Consider the following 11,876-nt stretch of genomic DNA (forward strand, 5'->3'; position numbering starts at 1 on the left):
AAAGAATCCCTTTAATACACTAAATATTTAACTATAATATTACCTTGGAAGGTAGCATGGTAGAGTAGAAAGAACCAAAGTTTGGGGTCAGATGAACCATATTTAAATTCTGATTGTGTCACATAGTATATGCTAACCTCATTGAATCACAAACTCCTTACCTATAAATGAGAATAACAGTACCTCTTTCATAGTATTGTTGTGAGAATAAAATGTCGCCTGCTTAAGCACTCAATAAATACTAGTTTTTATTAGTTACATCGTCTAAAACTAAAATGTTAGTTTTATGAAACTAAAATGTTAGTTTTATATCATCTAGTTCATCTTTGCAGGGCCTTACCAGGAAAAATGTTAATATAGTTGTAATCAAGGTGTACATATTATACACCTTTTCCATGTATTGATGATCTAAATATTTATCATTTTAATGGTTATATCACATTCCCTTGCTAAGAGTATCATAATTTATTTAACCATTCTGCAATTATTAGATAGTGTATTTTTAGTGACTCTGCATTAACTACTTTATTATCTGATCCCCGTAACACTTCTGTATTGTTGAGACAGGAGGGGTATCCCCATCTTACAAATGAGGAATAGGTGGCACAGAAAATTTGAATTCTCCCAAGTCAGTTCGTTACAACCAAAGTCAAACTAGAAATCCCAGGTTTCCTATCTTCAAATTCAGTGATTCTCCACTCTGTTTAGATCTCTCCTTTATCTAGAACTACATTTTGTATCTATAGATTTTTAAAAATGACATTCTAACTTCTGCCACCATTAGGTCAATAATTTATGAAATATTAAAAATATTTTTATTCAGAATTATTAATTATTGACTGATACCAAACAAGCAGAAAACCATATAAGCAATTAAACTTCTCCAACTGAACACTACCTTACATATTTTAAAACTGAAACCCTCCATTAAATTCATTCAAGCATTCACACGGTAGTAACACTGTTCTTTCTTTGGTTGATCTGGATGAACAAGGCAGAATATCATTCGTTATCAAGAAATAGATACTGTTCTAGATGCTGCAGTGAATATAATAGTAAAAATATCCTTGTTGTCCTGGAGCTTATCTTTCCAGTACTGAAGATGGGTGATAAATAAATCATTAAAATGAATATGTTAGTGATAAGTGCAAAGCAAAAACAGCAGGAAAGGGGGATAGGATAGGAAGTGCTGCGGAGGGGTGGTCTACAGTGTCAGATGAGTGGCCAACGAGTCCTCACTAGATGGGAGATGTCTGAGTCAAAATCTAAAAGAAATGGGGCTTCCCTGGTGGCGCAGTGGTTAAGAATCCGCCTGCCAATGCAGGGGACATGGGTTCGAGCCCTGGTCCAGAAAGATCCCACATGCCGCGGAGCAACTAAGCCCGTGCGCCTGCGCTCTAGAGCCTGCGATCACATCTACTGAAGCCCGTGTGCACCTCAACGAAGAGTAGCCCCCGCTCTCCACAACTAGAGAAAGCCCACACGCGCAGCAATGAAGACCCAACGCAGCCAAAAATAAACAAATAAATTTATTTAAAAAAAAAATCTGAAAGAAATGAGGGAGTGACCCAGATAGATATCTAGGGGAAGAGTGGCATTAGCAGAGGAAACAGAGAAGGGCAAAGGCCCTGAGTTGGGAGCTTGTCTGCTGTGTTTTAGAACAAGATGGCCAGTATAGCTAGAACAGAACAAGACAGGGGAGAATAGTAGATGAAATCAGAGAAGTAATAGTAGCCAGATCAGAAAATGAACTTGCCAAACTTGCCGGTCTTCAAAGGTCTTTGGAGTCTGAGTAAGATGGGAAAACCACTGAAAATTTTGAGGAAAGGAGTGATGTGGTCTAATATACCTTTGAACTGAAGGGGGTATGACAGCAGGAAGACCAACTAGGAGACTACAACAAGAGATGATGGTGACAGCAGTGGTCTGATTCTAGACAGAATTTAAAAGTGAAACCAACAGAATTTGCTGACGTATTAGATAGTGTGAGGAGAAGGGGCATCTCCAAGGTTTTAGGCCTCAACAACTGAAGAAAGAAGCTGGTGTTTATAGCAAGCAAGGTAGGGAGAGGAAGGCTATCAGAAACTCAGTGTTAGTAGTTTTAGAGATACCTACCCCATAAAAAGTACAAGTGCCAAATCAGCAGTTGGACAGACAAGTCTGCAATTAGAGAGGTACAGACTGCGGATATAATTTGGGAGTCATCAGCACAGAGATGATATTTAGAACAAGGGAATGAATGCAGATGGAAAGAGAAGACATCGAAACACTGAACTCTGGGTACCCCACTGTTCAAAGGTTGGGGATATAAGGAGGATGCAGCAAGGACTGAAAAGAAGGAAAAACAGACAAGCAGCAGCTAAACTTAAAAAGTATGTCAAGGAAGAGAGACTAATCAACTGAGCCAGAGGCTAGATTGATCAACTATGCCAAATGCTACCGATAGGTCAAATAAGATGAGGACTAAGAATTTACCACTAAATTTGGCAAAGTATAAATCACTGGTGAACTTGATAAGACATTGATTCTTAACCGTGGGCTTGAAAAACCTCAAAATATCTGGTTATTTAAAGACGTGCTTGGGACTTCCCTGGTGGCGCAGTGGTTAAGAATCCGCCTACCAATGCCAGAGACACAGGTTCTAGCCCTGGTCTGGGAAGATCCCACATGCCGTGGAGCAACTAAGCCCGTGTGCCACAACTACTGAGCCTGCGCTCTAGAGCCTGTGAGCCACAACTACTGAAGCCTGTGTGCCACAACCACTGAAGCCTGCGTGCTTAGAGCCCATGCTCCGCAACAAGAGAAGCCACTGCAATGAGAAGCCTGCGCGCTGCAACGAAGAGTAGACCCCGCTCATCCCAACTAGAGAAAGCCCACATGCAGCAACGAAGACCCAAATCGCCAAAAATAAATATTAAAAAAAAAGAAAGAAGTGCTACACATAGCCTCAAAACAAAATTAACTAAATCCATTTTAATTTTAGAAGACTGCCAAGTTTTTTTTTAATAGACTTCATTTTTTAGAGCAGTGTTAGGTTCACAGCAGAGCTGAGTGGAAGGTACAGAGATTTCCTATCTACCTCCTTGCCCCCAAACATGTATAGCCTCCTCCAGGTTGCCAAGTGGTAGGTAAAATTTACTAAGGAAATGAACGGTAACACAGTGGTGTTACAAAGTTCACCTTTGTAGGACCGTGACCCTCTAAAGTAAAAGTTTTCAATCTAGGCTCTCCAGAGCCCTAGAAGTTCTACAGCATCTCTTTTGTACTACCACAATGGGGAGGGAAGAAGGTATCTGTAGTGGATTGGGCTCAGGGTTCTTCTGACCTGTTTAACCAGAGTACCTCAATCAGTTTTTACATACTGTATTTCAGAAGGGTTTTACAGTTAAAAAAAAAAAAAGTTATTGAAAATCACTGCCCTGAAGCAGTGGTTCTCAAAGTGCAGTACTCAAACTAGCAGCAGCACCTGGCACCTTGTTAAAAATGCAAATTCTCAAGTCCCAACCCAGACCTACTGAATCAGAGTCTGGGGATGAGCATTGTGTGTTAACAAGTCCTCCAGGTGATTCTGATGCATGCTGAAATTTGAGAACCAGTGCCTCCAATATTTCATATATTTTGCTTAGTTGGTTGTTTGCCTTCCTTTAAGCACTGCTATCCTCAGTGGAAATCAAAACAGAAATTTTAGATTATAGATGAAAACATGCAAATATCAGTATTTTAGGATATTAGAATAATATTTCTTACACAATTATATTTGGATTAAGGCTGCCATTAGACCTTATCCAAGGGTTATTTTTAAGAACTCTGAAGTTTTTAATATAAAATAATTTCAGCTATTAGATGACCACCTAGACAGCTCTATAGAGAGGTCCCAAAGTATACTGAAAAGTCATATTCCAATATTATGAGTGAGGAATTCTTAATGTCAATTCTTGACTAGTTTCAATCAAAGATTAAAATTTAGGGACTTCCCTGGTGGTCCAGCGGTTAAGACTACAGGCTCCCAATGCAGGGGGCCCAGGTTGGATCCCTGGTCAGGGAACTAGATCCCACACGCCGCAACCAGAAGTTCCCGCACACTGCAATGAAGATCCCACGTGCCACAACTAAGACCCAGTGCAGCCAAACAAATATTTTTTTAAAAAAAAAGATTAAAATTTATCTGACATGCAACATACCTCTTTCATATACTGATTATATAGAGCTTCTGATGATTCTAGATAAGCTTGTGCAGTTTCAATTTCTTCTCTTTCAGACCACAAGATACCCAGGTTATTCTGGAAAATAAAGACAAATAATGACAATATAAATCTTCCAATGAAGTAGTTTTCATAGTTTCAAAGTCAATACTTACCTATCAGATAGTATCAATACCACAGTCTGATTAACCATGAATTAATTATTCATAATACTACTGTCCTTATGTCGTGGGAGGCAGCCACTAAGATGGATTCCCTGGTGATTCCTGCCTCCTGGTGCTCATGCCCGGTATAATCTCTTCCCCTTAAGTCTGGGCTGGATTTAGTGACTTGCTTCTAACAAATAGAATATGGCAAAAGTGATAGAAGGTCTCTTCCAACATCAGGTTACAAAACACTGTGGTTCCATTTTGGGTGCTCCTCTTGCTTGTACTCTCTGAGGGAAGCCAAATGCCATATTCTGAGCCACCCTATGGATAGACTCACATGGTCTGGGAGGTCAACAGCCAGCAAGGAATCGAGGCCCCTCAGACCAACAACCTGTAAGAAACTGAATCCTGCCAACAACCACATGAGTGAGCTTGTAAGCAGGTTCTCCCCAAGCTGAACCTTCAAGTGCAGTCCCAAGCAGGCCAACAATCTGATGAGAGACCTTGAGCCAGAAGCAACTAGCTAAGCCATGCCTGGATTCCTGTTATAATAAAAGTTTGTTGTTTCAATCTGCTACATTTAGGGGTACAATGTTACATTTTAAAAACTAAGCCAGTTTTTCCCCTGCCACAGGACTCTTTTTATCAGACTCTGTATAGGGAAAATCAGGCCTGTTTACATGGTCAGAATTCAAGACTAGCTCCCCTTTAGACGGGTTACTCTGCCTCCCAACGCTTGTGACAGGCTTTCAGGCACAGGGATACCTCTGAGGCTGGGCTTCCAACATCTTTTGCTTACCTCCCTAGGGAAGGGAACAGAATAAGGAAAACAAAGTTTTTAAAGCAAATTCTTAACCTGGGCCCAAGGACCCACAAGTTACCCATGAAGAGAATTCAGAGTCTATGAATGTAGATGGAGAACTATTACAAACTTATTTTCACTATGTCCTACGAAACAGTATTACAGTACCTGGGATTTCTGTGGCCTATAGAAGTGAAAAAAATCTTCATGTTATAGCTTGCAGATATCTCAAAATACCATTTATATTCATTAGTACTTTAAAATTATGGAAGTTATTAGACACAGATGTTATTTAATGTGTTAATAAGGAAGCTCATGTATCACTATATCATACATTTGTTTTAAAAAATATTTTAGTAACTTCTATGTTATTGGTTTCTTTTATAACCCCTACATTTTATTTTATACATTTAAAATCATTATTCTGTTTCATGAAATACAGGCTTCAGTAGATTGCAAAAGGGGTACATGACACAAAAAAACATGTTTAGAAACCCTACAGTTTAAAGGTGACATGATCACTGCCCTGAAACACAGACCTCTGGTCTCATGGCTTCACGTAATATACCTATTCTATAATTTTTTTTAAGTGACTTGATCAGTTCTCAGTGTCTAGGACTGCAGGTAGGTCATAGTGATAAATTACTGAGATTGGGCAGTTCTCTCCTCTATATTACTTATGCAATCCTTTGCGGTACCCTGGGGAAGCTTAAAGGGCTCTGGCCCACTACTAATTTACCGATTATTCTGCCCACCTAGCCTCAGAGAATATAATCTCCCTTAATATTCATTTCTTGAATTTAGAAATGAATCCACAAGTCACCTTTTCTCACTCCCTAGGTCAGCTTATTTTTCCTCTGACAACAGTCCTTGAGATACTCCATTTGGCCATGACACCAGCACAACCCCAGCAGACTGTACCTAGCCTAGACAGATTAGCGACACACCCACTACCAGGAACTGGTTAGCCACATTTACTCTATTTTGACGGGATGGTGATGCATTTAGGCTGCTAGATCCAGGGTAGGCTGTGCCACAGAAAGCAACAACTCTGGTGTGTGATAAATCTTAAATCAAGTAGAGACCCTAGAGTGTGTCTACAAACGACTAAAGGCTTTTTTTAACCATAACCTATTGAGGTCCTGAAGTTAAGGACCATGCAAGGGATCTAGAACTGATTTGATTTTTCAAAATTAATAGTGTTAATGTTTTTTTCAGTGTTTACTCCACATAGGTGACTGCTTTTGACATTCTACATGAATTATTTTTACAATATAAATCCCATAATACATCAGAAAGTACTGTATCATTCACAAAGCAACATCATGTTCTTGCCCTTGGGATAACAGAATAGGTAAGGAAAAAAATAAATATAAAACAAAAACTGCTAAAAAAGTACTACTGGTGAATTCTACCAAAAATGTAAGGAAAAAATAATACCAACTCTACACAAATTCATCAAGAAAAGCAAAGAGGAAAGAACACTTCCCATCTCATACTAAACCAAAGACACAACAAGAAAACTACAGACTGATATCCTTCATGAACAAAGAGACAAAAAATATTAACAAAATTTTAGCAAATCCAGTCCAACAATATATAAAAGAGTAATATTTTACTCGTTTGGCTTGGCAAAAACTCCAAGTGGAGTTTATCACAGGAAAGAAAGGTTGGTTTAACATTGGAAAATCAATCAATGTAATTCACCATATTAACAGACTAAAAAAGGAAGAAAAAAAATCATCTCAGATGCAGCAATGAAATAATGATGCGGATTGAAAGAAGTCAGACCAGAAGAAGAGTATACACCATATGATTCCATTATGAAATTCTAGAAAATGTGGTGGAGGAGGGCAAGGAGAAGGGAGAGAGAATAAAGGAGTGAGAGAGGAATTACAAAGGGACACAAGGAAACTTTTAGTGGTGATGGATATGTTCATTACCTTGATTGCAGTAACTGTTTCATGAGAATATAAAGATGTCAAAGTTCATCAAATTGTATACTTTAGATATGTGCAGTCTACTGTACATCAACTGTACCTCAATAAAGCTATAAACACACAAAAACCGCCCTCCTTATATATATGTATCCTGGCAGTGGGGAGAATAATCTACTAATTTGTCAAGTTAAATTTCACTCAGGAAATGCAAGTGTATATTGCTGATAGCACAAATTAGAAGGAAAACCAGATAAAAACCATTCCTAAGGCCCCCTTCTTCTGGGGAAGGTAGACGGGGACAGTCTCCCTTGATAATCTAATGTGGGTCCAGGTCCTGTATATCTGTAGTTTCCCAGGAAGGAGACACCAGATTGAGACAAAAGAGTCAGAATATCACAAATTCCCATGGACTGATACTTTCAAACTTTTTCCTACACATACATACACACACACAGGTAGTCTTTTGCCAAAATAGAATCACTCTATGTAATTCCAAACATGCCTTTTAGTCTTCCCTCTCCTCTTAGTATTGATAGTTTTGGTTAACAAGTATAAATCATTATTTCTAATGGCTGCATATTGTTCTTCTGTATGGATGTACCAGTATTTATTTAACTATAGATCTCACTAATGTTTAATTTATTCTTTTTTTGAAACTAACAATGCTGTGACAAACATCCATGTTAACCTACCTTTGCATACCTGTCTCAATATTATTTTAGAATATTGATGTGGAATTTTTAAGTCTTTTTTTTTTTTAACTACTTATTTTATTTATTTATTTTTGGCTGCATTGGGTCTTCATTGCTGCGCGTGGGCTTTCTCTAGTTGCGGCAAGCGGGGTCTACTCTTTGTTGCGGTGCGTGGGCCTCTCATTGTGGTGGCTTCTCTCGTTGCGGAGCACAGGCTCTAGGAGCGCGGGCTTCAGTAGTTGCGGCTCGTGGGCTCAGTAGTTGTGGCTCACGGGCTCTAGAGCGCAGGCTCAGTAGTTGTGGCGCACAGGCTTAGCTGCTCTGTGGCATGTGGGGTCTTCAAGGACCAGGGCTCAAACCCGTATCCCCTGCATTGACAGGCGGATTCTTAATCACTGCGACACCAGGGAAGCCCTAAGTCAAAGTCTTGACTCAAGAGTTTTGATACCTACTGATCTCCAGAAAGTTCTATGAATTTATATTTCCACTAGCGATAATGCTAATGGGCAGTATCCATCTCCTCATTGTTTCTCCAACAATAAACGTAACCAATATCTTTAATAATTTCTGCCAATGTGATACAATTTTTCTATCTCATTCTTTCAGTTTGCTTTATTAGTAGTGAGGTCAAATCTCTCATCATATATAGCAAATATTAAACGTAATAAAATGCTATAGAGTGGTAATGCCATTGGAATAAACAGATCAACTGAACAGTAGAGTTCAGAAACAGACTAGCATAAGCCCAATCTAATTAAAATACTACTGTTGTACCTCCCAGGCTAGTTCCAGTGCATTACTTTTCTTTTCATATTTTTATATTCACTTTTCTTTATTCTTTCAGATAAACATATTCATTTTGTCCAGTTCTAAGAAAAAAGAAAGCCTATTGTGATTTCAGCAGGAATTGTATCAGACCTATAAATGAACATCACGAAAATGATATGTTTAATCTTGCCACCTAGGAACATGGTATATCATTCCTTTTAAGATTATCAGTTCTATTACCCCAATACTCTCTTTGTAAATGCAATTTCTAAAAATAATATTTTAACAAGTTCTTGCTTATATATAGAATATTACTGATATTATATATTTACCTTATATCCTCCTGTTTTATCAGACTGATAGTTCTAAGACTTTTACAGTTGATGACTTTAGGTTTTTTAGGTATATAAGGATCACATATAAAAATGATGATTTTGGGGGCTTCCCTGGTGGCACAGTGGTTGAGAGTCCACCTGCCAATGCAGGGGACACGGGTTCGTGCCCCGGTCCGGGAAGATCCCACATGCCACAGAGCGGCTGGGCCCGTGAGCCATGGCCGCTGAGCCTGCACATCTGGAGCCTGTGCTCCGCAACGGGAGAGGCCGCAACAGTGAGAGGCCCGCGTACCACAAAAAAAAAAAAAAAAAAAAAGATGATTTTTATTTTTAAAGACTGATATTCTTATTTGCTTTCTATACTATTGCAACGGCCAGAACATCTAATCAAGGTTTTGTTCCTGGTTTTAGTAAAAATATCTCTAATAATTCACCCTTCAGAAAAGGCTTACTGTTCAAAATACTGTAATTCATTGAGCGTACGATGTCACAAGTTTTAAGACACAATTATTTTATGTATCAACAAGAAAACACTGCCAAGAAAATTATGACACAAAATCAATCAGCTGTAAGATGGATCCTGATTTCAGAGATATTAATATATTTAAGAACATGCATATTAAAATCAATAAAATACAGCAAATACTGGAGATCCTATATTACATTAAGGAAGGTTTCTAATTCAATTTTTGAGATATTGAAGTACTTTTTTTTAATGTTCATTAAGATTTTAGGCAGCCAAATGGTTGAAGAAAATTTCAAATAACTGAGATTTTGTTTGAATTCAATATCTTATGGATTTCATTAGATCATTCATCCACTCAACAAATATTTAGAATGGGCCTATTATGTGCCAGGGACTGAGATTACAAATAGTGAGCAAAAAGAGATATAGTTCCTGTTATATGTGTAACTTTTCATTTAATTGGGCCATGATAACAGAATATAACCTATACAATTTCCTTTTTAATTCTTAAGTTTTTCTTTGAGACCTACTCACCATAAGATCAATTGTGGTAAATGTTCCCTGGATCACACATCCTAGGAACTTGAACTACTGAATATAAGGGTTTGTGAGCTTACTTAAGCAAAGTACCTGACACAAGAAGTTCATACAAGGGCTTCCCTGGTGGCACAGTGGTTAAGAATCCACCTGCCAATGCAGGGGACACGGGTTCGAGCTCTGGCCCAAGAAGATCCCACATGCTGTGGAGCAGCTAAGCCCGTAAGCCATAACTACTGAGCCTGCGCTCTAGAGGCCGTGAGCCACAACTACTGAGCCTGCGTGCCACGACTACAGAGCCGGTGCTCCACAACAAGAGAAGCCACCGCATTGAGAAGCCCGTGCACCGTAGTGAAGCGTAGCCCCCGCTCTCTGAAACTGGAGAAAGCCCGCGCATAGCAACAAACACCCAACGCAGCCAAAAAATAAATAAGTAAATAAATTAAATATACATAAATAACTTAAAAAAAAAGTTCATACATATTTGTATTCTGAACTGTTATGTTCCTGACCACAATGTCAGACTTATTTCTTAATAAACCAAGCACCATATAAATAGGAAACAAGTATTTTAAGAATTCAAAGGTAGGAGGAAGAGGTCAGTTAAGAACAAAATGATCCAAAGAAAGTTATATACAAGTATCAGGTGAGTCTTGAGATCGGTTTTGAAGAACAGGCAGGAATTCCCTGGGAAGCAAACGAATGACTACGGCAAGAACAGAAACATAAGATTTTAGATACTTTGTTTCAAATTAAGAATGTACTCTGGTCATTCTTTACAATTTCCTTGAGACCTTAAATTAAGAAGTAAATTACCTTGCATTTTTCTTAACAGAATGAACAGGATTTGGAATAGTGGAGAGTTGGAGGGTCTCGGGAAACCAACGCGTTGACCACGACTACGCAAAGCAATTAAGTAATGCTGGTGGAGTGTGCGAAGAGGGTGGAGAGGGAGTTTGGAAGCCGCTTATCACAAAAGTGCGAAAACGTGGGGACAAATCGTGTCTTATACGTTTGCCTTTGGTCTCGGCAAGAGTTGGGGCCCCTCGCCACCCACTAGCCTCCAGCCAACACCAGGGCCGGGCTCGCTCTCACCTGAGCCTGGATGTAGAGTGAGACGCAGTCTTGCGACAGTCGGTACTTGCGCAGTAGCCTCAGGCATTTCACCAGATGCTCCTCCCCCGCCGACAGCTCCTCCGTGTCGATGTGGTTCACCCCGAGATGGAACTCAATAACCGCCCGCCTCACTGCCCCCTGGGCGACGGGCCCCTCGGCCTCCACCAATTCAGCCGGCAGTCCCAAGGCGTGGTCCCCTGCGCCCAAGCTGTCATCGGCCTGAGGTCGCTCATCCTCGTCTTCAGGCGCAGGGCCCAACAGAGGCTTGACCTCTTCCAGCAGCGCCCGGGCGCTGTATTTGGATTTGTACGGTTCCTTTTCCGGGTTTTTATGCAATTCTACCCGAGACAAGGCTAGCGCAGCCTGGAATTTCTCACGAATCTCGGCCCACGGAGCATCCGCCATACCGTCCTCCACAGCCTCGGTTTCCTCAGTGTTTGCAAACAGGACTCCCGCCTTCCTTCTGCTTTGCGACACTTCACTTACGGCCCCCGAGAGCCCTACGCCTGCGCACTGCAGAACGCTATCCAATGACGTCCGCCAGGGGAAAGGCAATATGCTTGGCAGTGACCAATGGGAAGGCGCAGTAGTCACCATAGCAACCGTTGTCATGGAAAGGAACCTGTACTGACGATAGTCCCACCTCCAGCCCCGCCCTCTGCGGTGGTGTGTCTCTCTCTTGTTGACCCGGTGAAGTTGTAGATGCTTAAAAATACGATTGACTTCAGCAGATCACAAGGAAATATTGTTTACAAACATAGCTGGTTAAGTACTCTCGTTAATTGATATAAGCTGAAAGGCAGAAACCTTTTGACAGTATATAACCCAGCCCATCACTGGATAAAAATGTAACAAGGATCCGTGTATTG

The 11,876-nt window shown here is 40.1% G+C and overlaps 1 protein-coding gene across 2 annotated transcripts in view; it reads right to left on the reverse strand.

Annotated features, from left to right (window-relative positions):
- KIFBP (kinesin family binding protein) overlaps positions 1-11,513 on the reverse strand; it is a 43,867-nt gene extending 32,354 nt beyond the window's left edge. The window contains exons 1-2 of one of the 2 annotated variants that reach the window (XM_067710741.1): positions 10,987-11,513; positions 4,182-4,280 (exon numbers count right to left, since the gene is read on the reverse strand). In XM_067710741.1, the coding sequence (XP_067566842.1) occupies positions 4,182-4,280; positions 10,987-11,412 (525 nt within the window). In that variant the 5' untranslated portion in view covers positions 11,413-11,513. The remainder of the gene's footprint in view (positions 1-4,181; positions 4,281-10,986) is intronic. The other variant, XM_067710742.1, reaches the window with a different exon arrangement.
- Between the last annotated feature and the right edge of the window lie 363 nt (positions 11,514-11,876).

Source organism: Pseudorca crassidens, chromosome 16 (genome assembly GCF_039906515.1).
Source record: "Pseudorca crassidens isolate mPseCra1 chromosome 16, mPseCra1.hap1, whole genome shotgun sequence".
In the NCBI taxonomy this organism is placed as follows: Eukaryota; Metazoa; Chordata; class Mammalia; order Artiodactyla; family Delphinidae; genus Pseudorca; species Pseudorca crassidens.